Raw genomic sequence first — 25,201 nt, 5'->3', positions numbered from 1 at the left:
GTAGTCATGATAAGTGTAAGACATTGAGTGAGTCATTACACAAACCACCAAAAATTAGATGAACATCATCTCCAACCAACCACTGAGAAATGACCTTGACCTTTGTATCAACAGTTCAGCTACATCAGGCCCATGCAGGAGCAGAAGGTCAAGTTCAACATCATCTGGGGGGTCAATGGGAGGAAGCTGGACAACCAGCAGAGCTTAGCAGGTCAGTTTTATAGTACATACACGATTTTTACATTTAATCTTCATAAGTTTTATGGTCAATACTCTACAACGATATTCCTATACAGTGATAATAGGACTGGTAAGTAGGTCACCAAACAGTTCTATGGCTCATGCAGGTTTTATTGAGCCGTAGAACTGGTTGGTGACCTACTTACCAGCCCTATTAGGAATCACATCTATTTTGTAAAACAAAACAAAAAAAACTTCAGATATTTCTTATACAATAAGTTAATGCCGGTTTGAACCTTTTTTTTAAATTAGTTCTGGTGTACAAATGTAGCGTCATGGCCAGCACTTGCGGAGAGTGTCTGACCATTGACACCAAGTTTGGCTGTGGATGGTGCAACAACAGCAACTGCGTGGCCCAGGATTTCTGCAAGAACGTCAAGGATTACATCCAACACGGAACAGTGTGCACCGACCCCAAGATAACAGCGGTATGTTTATGTAGTCTTTTGAGGTAGTGGCTCTATAACAATTGTCATACTGCTAAAAGTACCAGACTTCAGCGATTGTAATACTTGAAAAGAGTTAATGCTTCAATGACAATATCTTAGTTCTGTAAATTTTGTAATATTGCAAACATTATAATACTTTAAAGGTTTAAGTTTGCATACCTTTAAAACTATGATACTTCAAAGATTGTAATACTTCTATGATTGTAATATTTTAACACTTCTAAGATTGTAATACTGCTGTGATTGTACCACTTCTAAGATTATAATACTGCTAAGAATATAACACTTCTAAGACGAGATCCTTCTTCGATTGTCATAACAGCTATCCTAACTCTGACTCTAGCAGAGGTTTTAGCAGTTTAATTAGTTTAAAATCTTCTTACAACACTCATTTGACATTAAAGCATTCTGAGAATAAGGATTTTTATTGTCAACTTGGTTAGTTGACAGAAAACATAATTAGAGTATTGGCTTTGCTAAAACGTCTTGTTGTTTTTTCTTAAAATTTGTTTGTAATATTTTCCTCCAGTTTCATCCCACTGCTGGACCAATCAATGGAGGAACTTTGATAGAAATAGATGGCCAGAACCTCGGCATCGGCAGTCAGGGGGTCAGGGTCAGGGTCGGCCCTGTGCCATGTACAATTGAGCATTTCAAAGCGCCAAACAGGTAACTATAACAAATTTCAGCTGTTACTGGTTTTATATAGAAACTTTTATTTTAAACTTGATGAAATTTTGGACTCCCACCTGCGTTGCCTAGATATATTTAAAACTATAGATATATATAGCTGTGAATGAATGATTGCTTGATGAGTGGCTTAGCGTTAGAGAGCAAGACTGCTAACCCATACGTGTTGAGTTCAAATCAGTAGACCGTCCCTGCTCTAATGGGTACATAACGCACGTTAGGGAAAGTAAAGGTGGCTGGGCATAGTGCTGACCACATTAACTCACATTAGGGAAGGTAAAGGCGGCTGGGCATAGTGCTGACCACACTAACTCACATTAGGGAAGGTAAAGGCGGCTGGGCATAGTGCTGACCACACTAACTCACATTAGGGAAAGTAAAGGCGGCTGGGCATAGTGCTGACCACACTAACTCACATTAGGGAAAGTAAAGGCGGCTGGAAATAGTGCTGACCACACTAACTCACATTAGGGAAAGTAAAGGCGGCTGGACATAGTGCTGACCACACTATCCCAAGGTCACAGATACAGGTGAACTCTACCTCCCTCTTGCCCCATAGACCATCAGGTTCGGAAGGGGAACTTTACCTGTGTTGCCTACATATATTTAAAACTGTAGATAGATATAGTTGTGTGTGATTGATAGCTTGACACAGCTGTCAGTGTAATGATATTTTTGTTTCTGTCCTCTGACCAGCATTCACTGTAGAACAGCATCATCCAATGTTGTGATGAATGCGCCACTGGAAGTCTTTATAGGCTCTGGCTCGGAGCTCTCTGCCAAGTCCGTTTCTACCTTTTCTTATGTGGTGAGTTAATAATTTTTTTTTACTAGTTTGTTTTAGCTTTGGCACTTGTTGCGTATATAATTTTAACAACACAGAAAAGTCATAATGACAAACATAAATGATCAAGGTTAATAGTTTTTTAAATTCTTTTATCAGTTTTTTTAAGTGCCTTATAGACCTAGTGATACTTATCAGATACATTCAGAAGACTTTAATTCACTTTTTTTTCCTTTTTTATGTTGTTTAAATTATTTCCAAACCAATTTTTTTCATGTCCTTGCCTAATTAATGGCGCCAAAAGGATTTTTTTTTTACCTTTGTTTGATTTTATTGAAGATTTGATCCAACGCAAGCTTGCTATTTTCAGGTTCCAGTCTTGTCTAAAATTGTCCCCACGTTGGGTCCTGCTGCAGGTGGAACCACTCTGACCCTTGTGGGGGAACATCTGGACTCTGGCTCAAATGTCACTGTAGAGCTGGGCCAGAGTATCTGCTCCAACCCTGTCAGGTAGGCCATTCTGTGCTGTAGCTCTGTCTCTGTATCTGCTCAAACCCTGTCAGGTAGGCCTCGCTGTACTGTAGCCATGTCTCTGCCATGGCCCAAACCCTGTCAGGTAGGCCTCGCTGTACTGTAGCCCTGTCTCTGTATCTGCTCAAACCCTGTCAGGTAGGCCTCGCTGTACTGTAGCCATGTCTCTGCCATGGCCAAAGCACTGTCATACCCCAATCACAGAGATAGCCCAATCACAGAGATAGCCCAATCACAGAGATAGCCCAATCTCAGAGAGAGCCCAATCACAGAGATAGCTCAATCACGGAGATAGCCCAATCACAGAGATAGCCCAATCACAGAGATAGCTCAATCACAGAGATAGCCCAATCACAGAGATAGCCCAATCATAGAGATAGCCCAATCATAGAGATAGCCCAATCACAGAGATAGCCCCATCTGCTATAGCCCAAACACAACCAGTCTATTCAATACCATAGCCCAATCACTACCATAGGCCAATATTTTATAGCTCAATCACTGTCATAGCCCAATATGCTATAGCCCAATTACTAACATAGCACAATCACTAACATAGCCCAATCACTGCCATAGCCCAATAACTGACATCACAGACACAACCCAATCACTAGTTTCACCCTTTATTTCATGGGACTGAATGCTGCACTGTTTTCCTTGACTGATTTCCCTCTCTGTAAAACATTACCACACTTTGATGTTTATTTAGAAAATTGTTTTAGCATTGCTTCACCTAACCCGTTATCCTGTTGTTAGTTTGAGTTCAACGGCCTTGACCTGCACGACACCATCAGCTGTATTGCCAGCCGGAGGAAACAAGTCTGTCCAGGTCCACCTGATCATTGACAACTTCAATAAAAAAAGCGGAACCAAGTTTGAATATGTCCAGAACCCCAATATCACCTGGTTCTCAAGGACTGAAATCATACGGAGGTAGTTTGTCTTTCACATTTTTCTTATTTATGGTTAAACGGCATTGTATTTTGTGTATTAAAAGCAATATAACGTAGTAATTTAATTTATAATTGAAGGATGATATATCTCTTTTTAAGGTTTGTAATTATTAATCTTTAAGAAAAATTTACAGTCGGAAGTAGTTTAAATCAAAAAACAATTTTTTAGAAAATTAATGTATTATATGGATTTAAATTTAAAACGTAAATTAATAGTTGCGTAACTGTCTTTTATTTTCTAGTGGAGGGTTACAGATCAATGTTTCGGGAGACAATCTCAACAGTATCCAGTCCCCAGCTGTCATTCTGTGGTACAACAACACACCTTATTATGGGGTAAGTGAGAACACACCTTATTATGGGGTAAGTGAGAACACACCTTATTATGGGGTAAGTGAGAACATACCTTATTATGGGGTAAGTGAGAACATACCTTAATATGGGGTAAGTGAGAATACACCTTATTATGGGGTAAGTGAGAACATACCTTAATATGGGGTAAGTGAGAATACACCTTATTATGGGGTAAGTGAGAACATACCTTATTATGGGGTAAGTGAGAACACACCTTATTATGTGGTGAGTGAGAACACACCTTAATATGGGGTAAGTGAGAATACACCTTAATATGGGGTAAGTGAGAACACACCTTATTATGTGGTGAGTGAGAACACACCTTAATATGGGGTAAGTGAGAATACACCTTAATATGGGGTAAGTGAGAATACACCTTATTATGGGGTAAGTGAGAACATACCTTAATATGGGGTAAGTGAGAATACACCTTATTATGGGGTAAGTGAGAACATACCTTATTATGGGGTTAGTAAGAACACACCTTAATATGGGGTAAGTGAGAACATACCTTAATATGGGGTAAGTGAGAACACACCTTATTATGGGGTAAGTGTGAACATACCCTATTATTGGGCAAGTGAGAACACACCTTATTATTGGGTAAGTGAGAACATACCCTATTATTGGGTGAGAACATACCTTATTATGGGGTAAGTGAGAACACACATTATGTGGTAAGTGAGAACATACCCTATTATTGGGTGAGAACATACCTTATTATGGGGTAAGTTTCAGGGTTTGACTTTCTGCTTATTGATTTACTGATTTAATGCCTTCATTATTATTTTTTTTTACAAAATTGTATAAAAAAATTTTATTTATGCAAATACATATAACCAAGATAAGAACTAATTTTTGGGTTTACACTTTGAACATGACAAAAATGAGATAAAAAAATGTTTGTTTGAACAGAATTGCACCAACATCTTGAAGACCAACCTGACTTGCATCACCCCAACCATCTCCGGCCTGAGCCAGACTACAGAGAACAGCGTGGATGTGCACATTGGCTTCAAGATGGACAATGTCAAGTACCTGGAGAGGCTGCCTGATGTACTCAAGGTGTTCCCTGACCCAAAGATTGAGACCTTTACAGATGGTGAGAAGGTGCACAAGCCAAGTCTTGAGATCTTCATGATAATGGTAAGTGGGCTTGGGATCTTCATGATTATGGTAAGTGGGCTTGGGATCTTCATGATTCATGATCTTCATGATTCATGATTATGGCAAGTGGGCTTGGGATTAAGATCTTCATGATTATGGTAAGTGGGCTTGGGATCTTGGTGATTATGGCAAGTGGGCTTGGGCAAAATTATTTGAAACAAATATTAACTCTGTTTGTTAATGATAATGGTAAGTGGGCTTGGGATTGAGATCTTCATGATTATGGTAAGTGGGCTTGGGATCTTGGTGATTATTGTAAGTGGGCTTGGGCAAAATTATTTGAAACAAATATTAACTCTGTTTGTTAATTGGAATATGGTTAAGTTATTTGAAGCAAATATCAAATCCAGGGGAAATACATCACACGGTCATGATTGTGGTAAATGGATTAGGACAAATGCTTTTAAAACAATATAAACTTTGGAGGGGGGAACTTACATCAGGCTGTCAAGATGATAGTAAATTGAATATGGCAAACATATTTTAAGCAATTGTAAATTTTAGGAAATGATTGTAAAGGATTGTGTTATAGATCATGAAAAGCTTTTGGTTAACAAACTGCTGTCTACCTAAAATGATGAAGTTTGCATCAAGCTGGACATAATTTTATGTTACCAACACACAAAAAATGAACATTGTTTAAATTTTTTATCACAATGCTTTAGTCTGACATAATAAATTCTTATCTTAAACAAACCAGAAATACTTTTTTAAGTTTACCACTATGTTAGCACCAGGTCGGCAATATTAACCCTCTCTTCCCCAAGGTGAGATTAGCGCCAAGTCTGACAATATTAACCCTCTCTTCCCCAGGGTGAGAGTCTGTCAGCCCTGAAGCCTTATGACATTATTGTGAGCATTGGCAAGGAGAATTGTACTGGCATCGCCATCAGCAACCAGATGATCACTTGTAAGCCCCCCCTCACTCAGCCAGCATCCAGGAGTGGCAGCGAGTACCCTGAAGTCTCGGTAAGTTCTAGAACATCTCGAGTTTGAGGGTCTTGAAAGTAGTGATGGGTTTCAGTAAGTTCTAGAACATCTCGAGTTTGAGGGTCTTGAAAGTAGTGATGGGTTTCAGTAAGTTCTAGAACATCTCGAGTTTGAGGGTCTTGAAAGTAGTGATGGGTTTCAGTAAGTTCTAGAACATCTCGAGTTTGAGGTTCTTGAAAGTAGTGATGGGTTTCAGTAAGTTCTAGAACATCTCGAGTTTGAGGGTCTTGAAAGTAGTGATGGGTTTCAGTAAGTTCTAGAACATCTCGAGTTTGAGGGTCTTGAAAGTAGTGATGGGTTTCAGTAAGTTCTAGAACATCTCGAGTTTGAGGTGCTTGAAAGTAGTGATAGGTTTCAGTAAGTTCTAGAACATCTCGAGTTTGAGGTTCTTGAAAGTAGTGATGGGTTTCAGTAAGTTCTAGAACATCTCGAGTTTGAGGTTCTTGAAAGTAGTTCTGGGTTTCAGTAAGTTCTAGAAAAATGCTCTAAAAATGGGTCTGGGTCTTTAATTAATCAATTTAATTATGAGTTTCTAAGGCAACTCCTGTATTAATGCCAGTGAACAAAAAATAGCAAATTGGTGCCTTAATATCATAAAACCTAGAATCCAAACAATATAATGAACCTTGTAGTCTGGAATTTCCCAGAGAAAGCAGTAGTAGGTCCACATCCCTAGGTCCACCCAGCTGTGACTTGTCATTTACTTCTCCGAATCTATCCAGGTTTAATGGGTACTTAACCTTGGTTGTTTGGAGATATATGTGTGCTTACTGTTTTAGTTTAGGTCCTAAAATTGAAAGGTAATTATCTGACCAAACTAATTCTTAAACCAAAAGAATTAAGTGAGTCAATTTGTTTTTGTTTTTAAATATATTTTTTAAAAGTTAGATGTCTTTTCTGATTAAAGGCTACTAAATTCTTTTCCACAGGTCCAGATAGGTGTAAATTTAACCTATGATTTGGGTATTCTGAAGTACGACAAGCAAGAAGGTCTCTCAGAGGAGGCAGTAATTGCCATAGGCTGTAGTGTGGGTGTGGTGATCGTCTTGTTCCTGTTGATCTGCATCTACTGCCTGATCAGGTTCAGACGTAATGACGACATGATGAAAAAGATGAGGAAAGAAATGGACCAGTTAGAATCCAGGGTAGCAAATGAGTGCAAAGAAGGTAAGATAAATTCCATGTTTAATGTTAGTTGTAGAATAGCTAAGCAACTTACTAATATAATTTATTTCCCTTTATTTAACTTTCTAAAAATTATGCCTATTTGTTTTAGAATAACTAAGCAACTTAATAATATAATTTGTTTCCCTTTATTTAACTTTCTAAAAAATGATGACTAGTTGTTTTATAGTTACCTCCCTTGGAATTACAATTTTTTTTTTTTTTTTTAAATGTGTCTTGAATGGTTATTTTAATTTTAGTGGAACTACTGAAACTTATTAAAAACAGTCCAAATGATTTAATAACTTCGTAATCTGTATAAAAAAAATTGTTGAACTTTTGTTGTTTAGCTTTTGCTGAGTTGCAAACAGACATGACGGAGTTAACCAGCGATCTGTCGGGTGGCAGCTCCATTCCATTCTGGGATTATCGCACGTACTGCATGCGGGTTCTGTTCCCACCTGATTGCAATGATCACCCAGTCATCAAAGAACTTGAGGTAGGTTTGTGTCTAGGTTGTAGTAGGTTTGTGTCTAGTTTGTGGTAGGTTTGTGTCTAGTTTGTGGTAGGTTTGTTTGTGGTAGGTTTGTGTCTAGTTTGTGGTAGGTTTGTTTGTGGTAGGTTTGTGTCTAGTTTGTGGTAGGTTTGTGTCTAGTTTGTGGTAGGTTTGTGGTAGGTTTGTGTCTAGTTTGTGGTAGGTTTGTGTCTAGTTTGTGGTAAGTTTGTTTGTGTCTAGTTTGTGGTAGGTTTGTGTCTAGTTTGTGGTAGGTTTGTGTCTCGTTTGTGGTAGGTTTGTGTACAGTTGTTGGTAGGTTTGTGTATAGTTTGTGGTAGGTTTGTGTCTCGTTTGTGGTAGGTTTGTGTCTCGTTTGTGGTAGGTTTGTGTCTAGTTTGTGGTAGGTTTGTGTCTCGTTTGTGGTAGGTTTGTGTACAGTTGTTGGTAGGTTTGTGTATAGTTTGTGTCTAGTTTGTGGCAGGTTTGTGTCTAGTTTGTGGTAGGTTTGTCTGGTCTTTTTGTAAAGCACAGTAATTTTGATATTAAAAGTTTTATCTGATGCAATTTAAACATTAAATAATTTTTTTCAAGTGAACTTTCTTGTTGCTTGTTATGCTGAATCTTATCATATCAGTTTAAACTCTACTTTTGTTAATGCGAATACAATTTTAAAATGAGAATTTTTTTTTTTTGTATATAAATACCACTTTGAAAAGTCTTTTTAAAAAATTGTTAAGTTTGTTTTATAGAATTTTTCAGTTGGTTCCATATTTTTACCAGACCCATATTTTTATAATTACCCAAGATGTTTTGAGCTTGTAATAATTTTTTCCCCCAGCTTGACTTCAGGCACAGGGAGGACACAGAAAGGGGCTTGAAGGCTTTCTTCAACCTCATAAGAAACAAAACTTTCCTGCTCATATTTGTACGCACCCTGGAGGGCAACCCAGACTTTACCATGAAGGACAGAGTCAATGTGGCATCCCTCATTTCTGTCTGTCTACAGACCCAGATGGAGTACGCTACAGAGTAAGTTTTGGGTTCCTATGGCAAACATTTTAAACCAGGGGTTTATACTGGGATTAAAGCAAATACTAACTTTTATGCTTCCATACTTGTACAAATAATTTAGATATAGGGCCTTTACAGACCCAGATAGAATATTCTACAGAGTTTACATTGAACGAAAATACAAAATTTTCTATTTCCATACTTGTGCATATAATTTAAATATAGGACATGGCTACAGACCTATATTTTAAAACAGTTTTTTGCTCTATGAAAGACCTATCACTATTTTTTTAAGCTTGTTTAATTGTTGAAAGTTGATTACATGTGATAGCTCCTCGGTAGTTTAAGTACAACATTATTTTGTTAACTTCTCTTTTTCCCCACAGAATTCTAAAGACTTTGCTCGCAGAACTTATAGAGAAAACTGTGGAAAATCCTAAAGTTCATCCCAAGCTTCTCTTACGAAGGTATGCAAAAGTTTAGCGTCAAGTAATTGAAGAAAATGTATGGTATTTTAAACTTCATTTATTTGTAAGAAGTTATACAAAATAGTAACATTAATTACATTGAGGAATGTACACAAATATCTTAAATATTTAATTAATGCTATATTTTTGACCGACATATTTTGATTAAAATATTTAATTTATCATCAAAATTATTTGAAATGAATGTTTTAAATCATTTATTCAAAATGAAAAAAAAAAAACTTAATTACATTGAGAAAGGTACACAAATATCTAAACCATTTAACACTTTATTTTTGGCCGACATGTTTTCATTAAAATTATTAGTTGAACTGAATGTTTAAAACCATTCATTTAAAACGGACCTTAAACTTTGCAGAAATGAGTCTGTGGCTGAGAAAATGTTAACCAACTGGTATACATTCCTATTGTACAAATTTCTCAAGGTCAGTGTTAACATTCTAAAATTCTTGTTCGTTATTTTATGACTGACTGGAAATGTTGACTATGTTAGATCATACAATATTTTTAACCAACAAATCATGAGTTAACTTCACAATTATCAACCTTCTTTGAACCATGCAGACCTATTTATATTTTAAATATATATATATATTTTATTTTTAATTTAATTATTTCTCATTTAACCGAGAATTTTATTTTATCTACATATATCTATGATACACTAATGACATGTGTTTCTCATCACGTATACCGTAGGAGTGCGCAGGTGAGCCATTGTTTATGTTGTATGGCGCCATCAAGCAGCAGGTGTCTAAGGGACCAGTCGACGCCGTCACGAGTGAGGCTCGTTACTCTCTCAGCGAGGACAAGCTCATTAGGCAACACATTAATTACAAGCCTATGGTGAGTAATCTGTTTCCTCTCCTGACACTATTGGTGTTATTACACCATTGGTGTCACCATTCCAAAGGCGTCACCACACCCCAAAGGTGACACTACACACAGTTGTTGTCACTACACCATCGGTCATGAAAGGGTTATAAAATAAAGTTTCAGCCAACATACCTTAGGCCATACTCTTAAGTTGATCCTGTGACCTCTGACCTTGCAGGTGCTCCATGTGATGGACTTGGACTCGGACAGATGCTCCCAGCCGTCCCACCCTGTCAAGGTGCTGGACTGTGACACCATCTCGCAGGTGAAGGAGAAGATCCTCGACTCACTCTACAAGTCTGCACCTTTCAGCATCCGCCCACTGAAGGATGAGTTAGATTTAGGTACGTTTACTTTCAATTCTCTGACAGTCTCATTCATTCTGTTTTACTTATGTTTTTACTGCCCGTAGGCAGTTGGCTCACAATGATCAGCTGATTTTTAGAAATCTGCTTTGGACAATTTTGTGTTTAATGCTTTTTTAAAATAAATCTGTTTTTTAAAAATGTATTTACTAATTTTTATTTTTGAAATTTTTTAGACAGCTTTCTTTGTGTTTGTTGAATTTTTATAAGGATTCATTGTTATGATTTTGAACAATATAGTAAAAGCAGATATCTCTGAACTGCAGAAAATTATTAATCAACCTCTTACTTATAAATTATATTGCCAATAGTTTTTCTTTTATTAACACTTGCCATTTTTGAATATTTGTTATTCTTTAATCATAGGAAATATATGTTTAGAATATTTGTTTGTTTATTTTTTTTTGGGAAAAATCCATTCCTTGCACCTGTACAATATATTTTATTCTCTAATTATTTGTGGCTAACCCACGCTTAAGGTAAAATTGCTTTCCACTTTAACCACATGAAATGTTGTCTCCCTTGCTCACCCTGTTCCTGGTGAGACGCCAGATATATTTAGGGTCCCATTCAGAGATGGGTCAAACGCCTGCAGTGTGTGGCACTGTTGTGTAGTTGTCTCTTGACTGTCTAGCTGCTTTTAGTGTTGTATTGTGGTTTGAATGTCTGTATTTCTAGAAAACATTTCTGCACAGTTTATAGATATTTCATTTGGTGTATTTTACTGCCTTTTTAAGATTTTCTTTTCTTTTTTTTTTTAACTTTCTGAATTTTCAAAAACCTAAACTCTTTATTTTGAGCTTAGTTATTTTGTATTGCTCTCTTTTCATATCCATTTTTTTTTTGTCTTTTTAATGCAACAAAACCAAAGAGGCTTAACTCAACAAAAAATCATTAATGTTGAAAGTTTATGTTGACTGTTTAAGTTTTGATACTACTTATAATAGGCCTACAGGAAGAACATAAATGTAACTAATGTGTACTGATACTCAGCAATCAAGAATTACATAAGTAATGCAAAAGCCTTTAGAAAAAAGAATTAAACAGAACTTCTTGACCTTAAATAAATTACAATCATTTTTAAAAATTGATTTTTACTGTAGTTAGTGCCTACCTCTACAATCTCATATAAAGAATTTAGCAACAAATTTTTTACTAGTAACTTAACAATCTGAGGATAACAATTAATGTTCAATAATCTTCACTTTAACAACTGTATCTTCATGGATCCCTACAAAAACTATTATTATTCTGTCTATCTTGCCTAAAATGTCTGTGTTTGCATGAAAGTAGTTTGTATGGTTTGGTTATATTAGCCTTTCCCCTGTAGTCAATCCCATAATACAATCACTCAAACATAAAAATGTTGTAATTATAAAGCTGTTCTAGATATTTAAAATAGTAAAGCTAACTGAAAAGAAACCATTCCTTTTTACACCAATACTCTTACATGCTTTTGCTTTCATTTTGTTTGATTTAAATTATTTTGTTTCTTAATGCAGTTTTTTGTTATTACCTAATTTGTTCTTTTAACTTTTGTTTGTTTTCAAAAGAAATTTTAAAATTAAGTTTCATTGATTTTTTTTTCTTTAAAACATGTTGTGATTTCATTATTTCATGCATGCACATTTTTTTATGACCTAATAATTTGTTCTTTTAACTTTTGTTTGTTTTCAAAAGAAATTTTAAAATTATGTTTCATTAATTTTTTGTTTAAAACATGTTGTGATTTCATTATTTCATGCATGCACATTTTTTTATGAACTTAAACCTTTGTCATACATATGCTATGTGACTATAGAAGCTCATGGTGCATCTAGATCTGGTTAATATTGTACTTTGGTGGAAGGCACTCATCATTCATTTCAGTGAACTCATTTAACTGTATAGGTTTTCAAGTTAATTCATGTTTCAATGAAAATATTGAACAAAAAACTCACAAATTATTCATGTATAGGTGTAGGTGTCAAACCTGGTGCTTGAATACACTGTTATTTTGTAAAAGTAAATGTAAAGCTGCTAAAGAATTCAGGAAAGATTATGAAATTTAATTTAAATTTAGTTTCATTTATAAAACTTACAAGATTCCTCCAATTTTTTAAGTAATCTCTAAAAAGTTTTATATGAGAGGCCTAATCCAATATAATTATATTATTTTACAACTTTAAAAAAAAAAAAATATTATTATATAGTTAATAAAAACATTATGTTTAAATTTGACATAATAGTTTAAAAAATAGTTACAAAGAACATTTAAAATTACATATATCTATGGTGTTGGGTTTAGTGGTGTTTATATACAAGCGTAGTGGGAAGCACTCTATAGCCTGCTATGGTCACATGGGTTACTTATAATAGACATCAGTGCTAACACTGCAGAGCTGGGGATTCGTTGGTTTTAATGTAGGTTTTTCTTTTGTTTCTTGTCCCCTTTCTCCACTGTCACACCCGATTCCCTACCCTTCAACGGAACAGTATTGTTTGATCATCCGTCAGAGTGGATTGTGGATAAGTCCCACATCCAAATGAAGATGTTCCCCAATAGGGATACGAAGCACCTGGTGCTGAATGATGAGGACCACACGACCAAAACAGAGGGAGACTGCAAGCGCCTTAACACACTTAGCCACTATAAGGTAGGGTGAGATTAGAACACATTTAGCCACTATAAGGTAGGGTTAGATTAGAACACACTTAGCCACTATAAGGTAAGGTGAGATTAGAACACATTTAGCCACTATAAGGTAGGGTTAGATTAGAACACACTTAGCCACTATAAGGTAGGGTGAGATTACAACACATTTAGCCACTATAAGGTAGGGTGAGATTAGAACACACTTAGCCACTATAAGGTAGGGTGAGATTAGAACACACTTAGCCACTATAAGGTAGGGTGAGATTACAACACATTTAGCCACTATAAGGTAGGGTGAGATTAGAACACATTTAGCCACTATAAGGTAAGGTGAGATTAGAACACATTTAGCCACTATAAGGTAGGGTTAGATTAGAACACACTTAGCCACTATAAGGTAGGGTGAGATTACAACACATTTAGCCACTATAAGGTAGGGTGAGATTAGAACACACTTAGCCACTATAAGGTAGGGTTAGATTAGAACACACTTAGCCACTATAAGGTAGGGTGAGATTAGAAACACTTAGCCACTATAAGGTAGGGTTAGATTAGAACACACTTAGCCACTATAAGGTAGGGTGAGATTAGAAACACTTAGCCACTATAAGGTAGGGTGAGATTACAACACATTTAGCCAAGGTAGGGTGAGATCAGAACACACTTAGCCACTACAAGGTAGGGTGAGATTAGAACACATTTAGCCACTATAAGGTAGGCTGAGATTAGAACACACTTAGCCACTACAAGGTAGGGTGAGATTAGAAACACTTAGCCACTATAAGGTAGGGTGAGATTACAACACATTTAGCCAAGGTAGGGTGAGATTAGAACACATTTAGCCACTACAAGGTAGGGTGAGATTAGAACACATTTAGCCACTATAAGGTAGGCTGAGATTAGAACACATTTAGCCATGGTATGGTGAGATTAGAACACATTTAGCCACTATAAGGTAGGGTGAGATTAGAACACATTTAGCCACTATAAGGTAGGGTGAGATTAGAACACATTTAGCCACTACAAGGTAGGCTGAGATTAGAACACACTTAGCCACTATAAGGTAGGGTGAGATTAGAACACATTTAGCCACTATAAGGTAGGGTGAGATTAGAACACACTTAGCCACTATAAGGTAGGGTGAGATAGATTAAAACACATTTAGCCAAGGTAGGGTGAGATTAGAACACATTTAGCCAAGGTAGGGTGAGATTAGAAACACTTAGCCACTATAAGGTAGGGTTAGATTAGAACACATTTAGCCACTATAAGGTAGGGTGAGATTACAACACATTTAGCCACTATAAGGTAGGGTGAGATTAGAACACACTTAGCCACTATAAGGTTGGGTGAGATTAGAACACACTTAGCCACTACAAGGTAGGGTGAGATTAGAACACATTTAGCCACTATAAGGTAGGCTGAGATCAGAACACACTTAGCCACTACAAGGTAGGGTGAGATTAGAACACACTTAGCCACTATAAGGTAGGCTGAGATCAGAACACACTTAGCCACTACAATACAAGGAAGGGTGAGATGAGAGGCAAAATAGTTTCATCCTGTCATATAGAGGGTTCATGTTTTGGTCAGACTAACTGGGCATTGTTTAGCCCTTATGTTAGATATTTCTGTTTTTCTGAAGTTTACCAGCACCACTTTGTTTCTTCAGACAATCCAATCATTAGCCTAATTCTTAATTATTTAAGATCTTGTAAAAATGACTTCTTTGAAATTTGTACCAGAAAACTTCTCACCAATCAGGAATTTTCTTATAAATCAAATTCACAAGTTATTATTTTCATCATTAAATCCAACAAAATTGCCCCTTAAGGAAAACAGCTACAAACTAATGATTCTCATAATGTCCTCCAGATGTAAAAAGACTGTTAGTTTTTAGGTTCTTTAAAATATTTATTGATTATTATTATTATTATTATTATTATTATTAATTAAGCTTAATTAATATTAAATAAAAGTAATTATTAATATAAAAAATTTTTTTTTTACACAGGTCCCAGATGGGGCGTACGTTGCCTTACACCCAAAACAAACATCCATCTACAACATGAGTATTATGTCAGAAAAAAGTAAATATAGTGGTACGTTGTGTTTATAGTTTTTTTTTAAATTATGCTCGTTTTTGTTGAACATGTAATTGAGATTAAGATGCTGTGTAAGTTTTCATGTAACCCTTACACAGTTTGTGACTCAGAACCATTTTGGAATGTGCTATAATGCATGTGTCTACTTTCTTCTTCCAGAAAATTCCTACTACAACAGGAGTCCTTCCTTAAACAGAAGTCTCAACCCACAAGTCACAGACTCTGACTGTAAAGTTTACCATTTGGTAAGAGCTCTAAACTGGTAGAAAAAATTAAAACACCATTTCGAGTTATTTTTATGCAAAAATATGAATATAATTTTTTCAAATGAGTAAAGTGATATTGATAATTTGGCTGTTGTAGTTAGCTCATTCTCAAATAGTTTGTTCTAATCAGAATTTTTTTTTAAATGTTGAAGTAGAGAGCAAATAGGAAATTTACTTTTTAACAGATTAACAAGTCCGCTTTTATAGAGTGCAATTAGTACATCAACTGAATGTAAACTGAAGTTGTTTTATCTTGATCTTGCACCTTCTTAGCTTAGTGTAGGCCTACTTCCATAGTGCCTTACTACTGAAAAACATCTGCTTTATTAATATACGAGAAAAATGGCCCGTTGAGGAAGGGTACAACGGGCGCTAGGCTGATAGTGCTGTCTCTTTTCTCTAAACTAAAACCAACCCACCCCCCCACACACCACCCCCACCCCCACCCCCCACACACACCACCCCCTCCACACACCGCCCCCCCACCCCTCCACCCCCCCCCTCCACCCCCCCCCCCCCCCCCCCCAAAAAAAAAAAAACATGTCTACCGTCCCATTCAACGAAATATAATTATATACTTTTTCCAGTGTCCGCCCCCTCCCAGAAAATTCTACCCCCGCCCCCGAAAATTTCAAGTACCCCCACCCCTCTCCGGGGAGGAAAAAGTCTGAAAGAAACACTGAAACCAACCCACCCCCCCACACACCACCCCTCCACCCCCCCCCCCCCCCCCCCAAAAAAAAAACATGTCTACCGTCCCATTCAACGAAATATAATTATATACTTTTTCCAGTGTCCGCCCCCTCCCAGAAAATTCTACCCCCGCCCCCGAAAATTTCAAGTACCCCCCACCCCTCTCCGGGGAGGAAAAAGTCTGAAAGAAACACTGAAACCAACCCACCCCCCCACACACCACCCCCCCACCACCCCCCCCCCCCCCCCCCCCCCCCCCCCCAAAAAAAAAACATGTCTACCGTCCCATTGCAAGAAAACCACTTTTTAGATTAGACACATTAATTAGGCGGTAAATTTATTATAGAGTATCGATGAGGAAATTTCTTTTGAGTTGGGGAGGGGGGGAGGGGGGGCTCAGACGTTCTTACGCGGGGGTGGGGCTTCGCCCCTACCCGAAAAATTGTATGAAAGAAACTCTTCACGCAAACCACTTAGATTAGACCAAATTGCCTTTGTATTGAATATTTACTCGATAATCAATGACGTCATAGTAATGTGTGCACTATCCGGCTTGAGATTATTTTCTACTCTGTGCTAAATGTGTCGACGTCATACTTCGTTTTTCGAATTACTATGCATGTTTTTATTTTGCTTGTGTTTTCTCTACAGCGTTCTTGTCAGATAGATAGATAGATAGATAGATAGATAGATAGATAGATAGATAGATAGATAGATAGATAGATAGATAGATAGATAGACAGACAGCGAAACTATTATTATAGATTTAGAGTTATCCTAAACTCACAGAGTTATCCTGTTTTCTTATTGTATGCAGGTCAGACACCAGGATGTTGAATCTAGCAACAAAGAAGGAGAAAGGGGAAGTAAGCTTGTATCTGAGATCTACTTACCTAGATTGCTGGTCACAAAGGTAGTGTCACATCCTATCACATTTCTTGCTAATTTAGCTGAGTTTTTTTACTAAATAGCCCTCAAGTGTTAATATGATTTATATGTTGTATCTAAAGATGTCCTACTATGATTTATATATCATAACTAAAGATGTCCTTACTAATTTGAGCTATAAAAATGTCCTTACTAATTTGAATTATAAAAATGTCCTTACTAATTTGAATTATAAAAATGTCCTTACTAATTTGAAATGTCCTTACTTTAGGGGACGCTGCAAACTTTTGTGGATGATCTGTTTGAGAGGATCTTCAGCACAGCCCACCGAGGCACGGCCCTTCCCCTAGCTATCAAATACATGTTTGACTTTTTGGACGACCAGGCTCTGCACCATAGCATGAACGATGAGGTTGTCCATACTTGGAAATCAAACAGGTGCTCATCAGTGTTTCACCTCATTAGTGTTTCACCTCATTAGTGTTTCACCTCATTAGTGTTTCACCTCATTAGTGTTTCACCTCATTAGTGTTTCACCTCATTAGTGTTTCAGCTGATTAATATTGGCACTTTGTCGGCTTATTGGGTGTTTTGTTTTGTCTTGCTAATTTTATCTGATTAACATTGGCACTTTGTCCATGTATTTTGCATTTACCATAGTTTTAGTGAAACCGTCATTCACATTTTGTAAATACCTGATATATACTTTGCATAGATGTATAAACAACAAACAAAAGAAAAAGTTAAATGTGTGTGCTCATAAATATTCCACATGTTCCTATGAGAAATTATCCAAAGGCTAATGGAAGTGTTTACTGCTTAGGGCTTATGTTTTTATATGTAAAAATTATTTAAAATTGGTTTTTAATCTTTTTTTTATTTTCCTTTTTTTCAGTCTTCCTTTGAGGTTCTGGGTGAATGTGATAAAAAATCCAAACTTTGCTTTCGACATCTACAAGTCAAACATTGTTGACGCATGTCTGACTGTGATAGGACAGACATTCATGGACTGCTGCTCCACTGTGGAGCACAAGTTGACCAAAGACTCACCCTCGGGGAAACTACTCTATGCCAAAGATATTCCAAAGTACAAGACATGGGTGTCTAGGTCAGTTCTAACTTTGGTTTTTTTTTTTTTTTTTAGAGCTGAGCTTAGCTATAACATCTTGAAATGTTAGTTTTTATGTTTGGATTACTGTTAGGTTCGAAGGTTGTTTAGATCTAGGAATAAAAGCAAAGTTAAATTTTGAAATTTCTTTTTAATACCATGTTTACACTTGCGACATGTATACTATACATTTCTAGGAAAAAAAACTTCGCTATAGGGCCTAAGATAATAGGGGAGCCTACACACTTATTGCGGAGTTTTTTTTTCTAGACGTGTATAGTATACATGTCGCAAGTGTAAACGCTGTATAAGTAAGATGGGTTTCTGTGCAGATGATGGAGTGACTACTTATACTTTGGTAAAGATAAGGATTGTAGTCTTTTGTAAATAAAAAAAATTAAATGTGAACCATATTTTTTTGTGACAGATATTACCAAGATATAAAGATAATGCCTGCAATCAGTGATCAGGATATGACAGCCATGTTGGCTGAAGAATCCAGGGTAATTGGATTAACTATATTATATTTTCTCACACTTTCTTTTTTTTTCATTTAGTTTCCTGTAAATATATTTCCATCCCTTAGTCCAATTGTTACTGACTCTGCTAGTGCAATTTAAATCTGTTTTATATTGTTTTGTTCATTTCAGACCCACCAAAATGTTTTTAATACAAATGCTGCCTTGCTGGAGCTGTACAAGTATGTCAAAAAGTACTATGATGATGTAAGTACTCTAGCGGTAGATCTAAGTCTTTACTTCTGGTGTGCCGGGCGGTCTCAGTGTGATTTAAAGCTGTTTAATTTGTGTGCTCATATCATGTTTTTAACGTACAACAATGTGAACACTATACAACTTGTAAGACAAGTTTTACAACTTGTAAAAAGATGTAAAGGTTACTTATGGGATTTTTAACTAAGTGTTACATTTAATGAGTTACTTTTTAAAATCTCATGTTTTTGTAACAAATTTTTCTTAAAATTTCTGAGACCGGTCAATTAAGTAATATAAATGAATGTAGATAGGAAACTCTCTTATAATTCATTAAATATCAATTTATTACAAATGAAAAAGATAAAGAATCTGATAATATATTTAATATCCTGAGATTATGAATGACAAAGAAAAAGATTATGATAATATATTTAATACCCTGAGATTATGAATGACAAAGAAAAAGATAATGATAATATATTTAATACCCTGAGATTGTGAATGACAAAGAAAAAGATTCTGATAATATATTTAATATAATTTAATACCCTGAGATTATGAATGACAAAGAAAAAGATTCTGATAATATATTTAATACCCTGAGATTGTGAATGACAAAGAAAAAGATTCTGATAATATATTTAATATAATTTAATACCCTGAGATTATGAATGACAAAGAAAAAGATTCTGATAATATATTTAATACCCTGAGATTATGAATGACAAGAAAAAGATTCTGATAATATATTTAATACACTCTGATAAAAAACGACAAAAAAATAATCAGTGCATATTATTATTAAAATTTAATAATAATAGACTCCGATCATTAGTGACATAGAGAGATAATCAGATATTGTATCTGCTCCCCTCAGATCATGAATGCCCTTGAAGATGATGAGTTTGCCAAGAAAAGCAAGCTGACCTGTAAACTAGAAGAAGCCTCTAACGCAATGGACGGCAACAATGTCTGACCAACATAAGGAGACCACCGGACAGAAGCGCCTGCAATGTATTTTATTCCTCCTCTCACACACATTTTTTTAAATCCACTTTTTCCATTGAATGACTGGGTGACACTCTGGGTCCCGGAAGGACATTGTCCCGGCCAGGAATGTGTCTTCGCGTTTTCATCTGTAATAGCGTGTTTGGGTTTTTATTGTTCATTCTTTTTAATTTTGCTAGACTGTGATGTGTGTTATGAAATGCATGGGTTTGAAGACATTTTTTTTTTGTAATATACAGATTTGAAATAAAAAGCCTTTCATTTACTTTTGTATATGTTTATATATATGCCCACATATATGTAAACATATATTTTATTACATTCATTGTATATATGATTTTATAAAACTTAGCACTGTATATTCTTGAGGTTTTTCTTACTTGTACAAAATAACATTGGATTGATTTGCCCTAATTTGTATTTTTTTTTTTTTTGAATGACTATTTGATATGGGCACTTGACTGTGCTCATTTACCAGTATCATGTTTGCATCAAAGCAAGCCTTGATTTGAACATTCTCATTCAGTTTCAGTGGTAACCATGGTGACCACGAAGTGTGTCTTGCCTTTTGGGTTGCATTTGTATTTGAATTGATCACACAGCAGCCTTGGTGTGTTAATGAATGATCGATTGATTGAGAGAATGACTTGTGTGTTTGATTGTATCTTTCCATCATTGTCAGTTGTGTTTGATTTCTTGTTATAACCCGTGTTTTTCAATGAACGGGTTTGTTTGGGTTGAGTTTATGTTAACGTTAAATCTAGACAATCATATGTTAATTCACACTTAATGAAATGTGGGTTGGCTAGAACTTTTAAAAGGTTAGACTTCTGTCATCCTAAATTTCTATGTGAGGCTTTGCTTGTTTGTAGTCTCTGAACAATCTTAAATATCCGATCTTTATTTCCAAAGTGTTACCTTTGTTGTCTAGAATTTTATTTACATAAAAGACAATGGGCTTAAAAAAAAAAAAATAATTTTCTTTATTAAGCCATTTTGGATTGTTCTGTTTCAAAACTACATTTTCTATCCATTTTTCAAAAAGGAAAATCAAAAACTGAAGAAAAGAAACAAAAATAAAGAATAGAAAGTATATAGCCTGCATATTACATGCCGACTTTTAAGTACATTCATTACTATACAGAAAATAGGACAAAATGGTTGAACTTTTTTTTTATTATTTGAAAAACAAAGATTTACATAAGCTCTTAAATTTATTTTTTTTTTTGGTTTTTTTTTTATTATACTAAGTCTAAAATTTCAGCATGAAGTTAACAAAAGTTCTCAGTTTCAAATGTCCACTATGCTTGTGTGAATTGTTAAGTGCAATTATTTGTTTTTTTTTTCCTCTCTGTTTATCCTGGCAGCTTACTGGAGAGGTCAGTTCACTGAGAATTAGGCACCTTAAACCACTAGCTTTCATTTTAGTCCGCTCTATTTTCTCAATAACATCAGCATTAAAACAATTCTCTTTATTCATTACCTGTAGAAAATGTTTGATCTTACATAAATACTTCATTAGCTTCAAGATTATCAGCTATTGTTCCATATTGATAAATAAAAAACATTAGATTGTTTGAAATATATGATGAAAAAAAAATAATTTCAAATAAAGTTTTAAGAATTTGTATTTACAGTATCTACTTGACATAATTAGATAAGGAAATTGATCAAATACCCCCTGTAGACTATAGTAAAATATCATTTAGAACTTTTTGGAATTGAGATTTGTATTCATTTAGTTTCAGGACTGTCTTTTACTACATACCTCATCCAGTTGAACTTCTTAGATTTGTTTATAGCTAAACTATACCATGTCATATTATCTGTTATTATACCTATGGTTTTTCCTAGTGTTAGTTTAATTATTTTGTGTGCGTAGAATGGTTACTGTTAGTAACATGTGTTGATTTTTTTGCTGCCTTGTATGTTTATTTTTAAAACCACCAAACAGTGAATCAAATATATGCTAACCAGTACAATTTTAAGAAAACAAACACAAACCTATTTATTAAATTGTTAGAGTTTAAAAATGTCTCTTACGTTTGAATAGTTTAGTCCAAGCAATTTTAATGGGATAGTATATGAAATTTTAAAATGTACTGTTTTACAATTTTATATCAAATTTTTAGCTTCTATCTTATTTTATTTCAAGTTTTAGAGCTAGAGTATTTCTATTATAATATTTACAATTTTTGTATTTCTCACATGGATTTTCACAAGCCTGCACGTAGCTGAATACTGTGTGAGTTCTATTATCAGAGATGTGTTCCTGGTTTAGCTAGTAGATATGAATGGTTATCTCTGATTATAGTGATTGCTTTTCTTTGTGTATTTATTTACCTTTGTCAATGTATGTTTTGTAACTATTTACTTTTCTAAGCATATTTGTTTATTTATTTTCAATGAATAAATTGTTGCCGATTTACTGTAGCTCATTTTTTTTTCTTAGACACTGAATCATTGCTACTGCAACAAAAATTTTGTGTAAACTTTCACTCATTCAATTATATCTTACTCAGATCTGTTTAATTTTTCCTCTTATCTTCAAGAATGGATAACTTGTCCACTGCATAACTGTTTGAATGCTGTATTGGCTGTGTAAGATTGACAGAATGATATTGTCAATATTTTGATGTGAGAAAGTTGACTGAGAATGAATTTTTCTTTTAAGATTAATATGCTTGGGTTTCCATAATAAACTTGACATTGTTGATCCAGTGTTTTATGATGGTAAAGTTTTCAAAAAGTGGTTTTTCAAACATTTTGAGTGTGCTTTTGGTGAGAAAAGCTAGGATGTATTGAAATTTTAAAAAAAGAAAAATATAAAATAACAGCTTCCTTAATAACAACTACCTATAATATTACCTGTCGATTGTCAAAATAATTTCTTCCAAGATTAAAAACAGCAATATTGAGAGTTTAAAACAAAAAAAAAAGTTGTTAACTTGATTTTGTTTATACTATCTGTATCAAACGATGCAAAGGTCGTTTCACCGCAAGACCACTCTCAAAAAATAATTCTACAAATTTTTTAATTTAGTAATCTTGCAATAATTTTACATTCATCAATGTTTGCCAATAAACTCGCTCAGCTTAAATAAATTGATAAAGAGTAATTATATTTTTGTTAGAAATATTAAATACCAATATTTTAATTATCAAATTATTATGTGTATTTGAATTATAATAAAAGCCAGACTGCTTTAAATACTAAAGAAACCAGCATGCCAAAATTGTCTATTACTTATATATTAAACCATTATATAGAATCATATAAAAAAAGAATACCTTTACATTGTTGTATAGTAGAAAATGTTTAACTAACTATAGGGCTGCACTCCCACCTTAAGCTTCTGTTAGCTTGCCATGTTCTTCCACTGGCTTCAACTATGCTTTACTGTCTCTATGCACTAGGCCTCATTGGTTGTAGAGAGTAGCTTCCCTTATCAACTATAGTAATAGCCATAGAAGTCTAAACTATAGGAATAACAATTGAATTCTTCATTGAAACATTTATTTATAGGTGAAAGTGGATTTGACAATTGTCAAGTTGAATATAAGTATTTTAGAATACATTTGTAAATCTAATTTCTTGCTAATAGGTCTGTCTATTTAGCTGATTCTATCTTCCAGATTTTGAAAATAATCCAAATTTTGTTTCTATAGAAAATATATTAGAAATTCATGGTATTTAAGTAAGTATCTACTCTTAGATTCAGATTACAAGTCCAATGTAATGAGATTACTGTTATATAATTTTTAACTCAAAGATATATAAGAAGTATTTTTGCATTATCCCCTTCCCTTTAAATGTCACATTTATGAATTTTCATAGTAATGAATAAAAATCTATACATCTGTTGGATGTTCATAAGGTGCTTATCTAAGATAGCTCAAACTTATATTTCGTTTGGATTCTAATTTTAGATACTGTATACAACCATTGTTAAACTTTTTTTTTCTATGTGGAAATTTCATTTAAGCAATAATTAGTTAAATAAAACAATATGCATGCCTCTCAGTTGTGTGTGTAAAATACTTTAGTCTGGGTAATTTTGTCATTCAAATTTTATTAAATACTGGTTTTTTTTTTGTTTATTTTTTTTTGTTTGTTTTTTTTGCTAAGATCTGTTATATATAAAAGAAATCTTGCAAAATTCATTTGTAATGATGACTTCTGAAGTGATGTGTAAAGGTATGTGCACTTTAGAATGAACATAAAAGGCTTATTCTCATTTCCATGTAGACATCTATAAAGCACTGTTTTGTTAGTGTTTGGGTGTGCAAAATGTATTACTAAAAATGTTGAGAAAATCACACATTAGTGTTTGTTGGAATGTTGGCTAACTTTTTAATTGTGTATGTGATGAATGATTGAAAAATTTCTGTGTAGCCAAATAACTGAGCTGAGCTTTTACTTTTAGTTGCTGAATTGACTGATGTGATTGTTATGTTAGTTGGAAGATTTTGCTGGGATTTAAATCCTACTATCTGAGGTTATGTATTTCTAAAAAGATCATTTACTTCTCAGCAGAGTGACTGAAATCATTTTTTAGTATCTTGATTGCCTGTACATTTTTTTCAAGCATAATGGTTTTCTTTTTAATATCTTAACTTGGCATGAATTACTTGTGTCTTGTAAATAATGAACGCAATCAAAAAAAATAAAATTACCTTTCATGCTTAAAAAATATGACTTCTGTTTTTAAATTTTTACAATCCCATTTAGCTTACACATTCAAAGAAAAATTAAAGCAAATATTATATGTAGATATATTACTTAAAAATTTTAAATTATTTCTTTAAAATTTAATAATTAGCATTTCATTAAATATAATAGTCTAATAGGTATGTGTTGTCAAGTGGTAGAGCGTTCAAATGCTTACCAAAAATTTTTGAGTTCGCATCTCTTGCTTGAGTCTGTAGTGCTTCCCTGAGTCCATCCAGCTCTGACTCATGTTTGCAAAAGTAAAAGCGGCTGGGCATAGTACTGACCACACTGTCACTTCAAATGAGAGGCCACTGAATTAGATGAACTCAATTTCACCTGTCCCGAAAGGGTACACCCTACTTTATTTTTTTATATATATCGGGTAAAGAATATAGAAGGATTGATTAGCTTCATTTTCTCATTAAAATTTATTTATATTTAGTGATAACAGTACATTTTAGTGATTTCTCTCGCTGTCATTGAGTCCACAGCTTTCCAGTAACCCCAGAAGCT

At 34.5% G+C, this 25,201-nt stretch overlaps 1 protein-coding gene across 2 annotated transcripts in view; it reads left to right on the top strand.

Annotated features, from left to right (window-relative positions):
• Positions 1 to 21,128, top strand: part of LOC131942272 (plexin-A2) — a 174,676-nt gene extending 153,548 nt beyond the window's left edge. For both annotated transcript variants that reach the window (XM_059302046.1, XM_059302054.1), the window contains exons 13-37: positions 115 to 211; positions 493 to 668; positions 1,219 to 1,358; positions 2,076 to 2,187; positions 2,534 to 2,673; positions 3,451 to 3,627; positions 3,890 to 3,983; positions 4,917 to 5,147; positions 5,982 to 6,137; positions 7,088 to 7,325; positions 7,673 to 7,821; positions 8,657 to 8,847; positions 9,216 to 9,296; positions 9,676 to 9,742; positions 10,017 to 10,163; positions 10,372 to 10,537; positions 13,034 to 13,194; positions 15,208 to 15,295; positions 15,458 to 15,543; positions 17,075 to 17,170; positions 17,417 to 17,583; positions 18,041 to 18,253; positions 18,681 to 18,756; positions 18,904 to 18,978; positions 19,844 to 21,128. In XM_059302046.1, the coding sequence (XP_059158029.1) occupies positions 115 to 211; positions 493 to 668; positions 1,219 to 1,358; positions 2,076 to 2,187; positions 2,534 to 2,673; positions 3,451 to 3,627; positions 3,890 to 3,983; positions 4,917 to 5,147; positions 5,982 to 6,137; positions 7,088 to 7,325; positions 7,673 to 7,821; positions 8,657 to 8,847; positions 9,216 to 9,296; positions 9,676 to 9,742; positions 10,017 to 10,163; positions 10,372 to 10,537; positions 13,034 to 13,194; positions 15,208 to 15,295; positions 15,458 to 15,543; positions 17,075 to 17,170; positions 17,417 to 17,583; positions 18,041 to 18,253; positions 18,681 to 18,756; positions 18,904 to 18,978; positions 19,844 to 19,942 (3,423 nt within the window). In that variant the 3' untranslated portion in view covers positions 19,943 to 21,128. The remainder of the gene's footprint in view (positions 1 to 114; positions 212 to 492; positions 669 to 1,218; positions 1,359 to 2,075; positions 2,188 to 2,533; positions 2,674 to 3,450; positions 3,628 to 3,889; positions 3,984 to 4,916; positions 5,148 to 5,981; positions 6,138 to 7,087; positions 7,326 to 7,672; positions 7,822 to 8,656; positions 8,848 to 9,215; positions 9,297 to 9,675; positions 9,743 to 10,016; positions 10,164 to 10,371; positions 10,538 to 13,033; positions 13,195 to 15,207; positions 15,296 to 15,457; positions 15,544 to 17,074; positions 17,171 to 17,416; positions 17,584 to 18,040; positions 18,254 to 18,680; positions 18,757 to 18,903; positions 18,979 to 19,843) is intronic.
• The last annotated feature ends 4,073 nt before the right edge of the window (positions 21,129 to 25,201 follow it).

This window comes from Physella acuta, unplaced genomic scaffold, assembly GCF_028476545.2.
Source record: "Physella acuta isolate Inbredline_101_S28 unplaced genomic scaffold, ASM2847654v3 ptg000034l, whole genome shotgun sequence".
Lineage (NCBI taxonomy): Eukaryota > Metazoa > Mollusca > Gastropoda > Physidae > Physella > Physella acuta.
The sequence above is the reverse complement of the archived record's forward strand: the minus strand, read 5'-3'. Positions and strand labels throughout refer to the sequence as shown.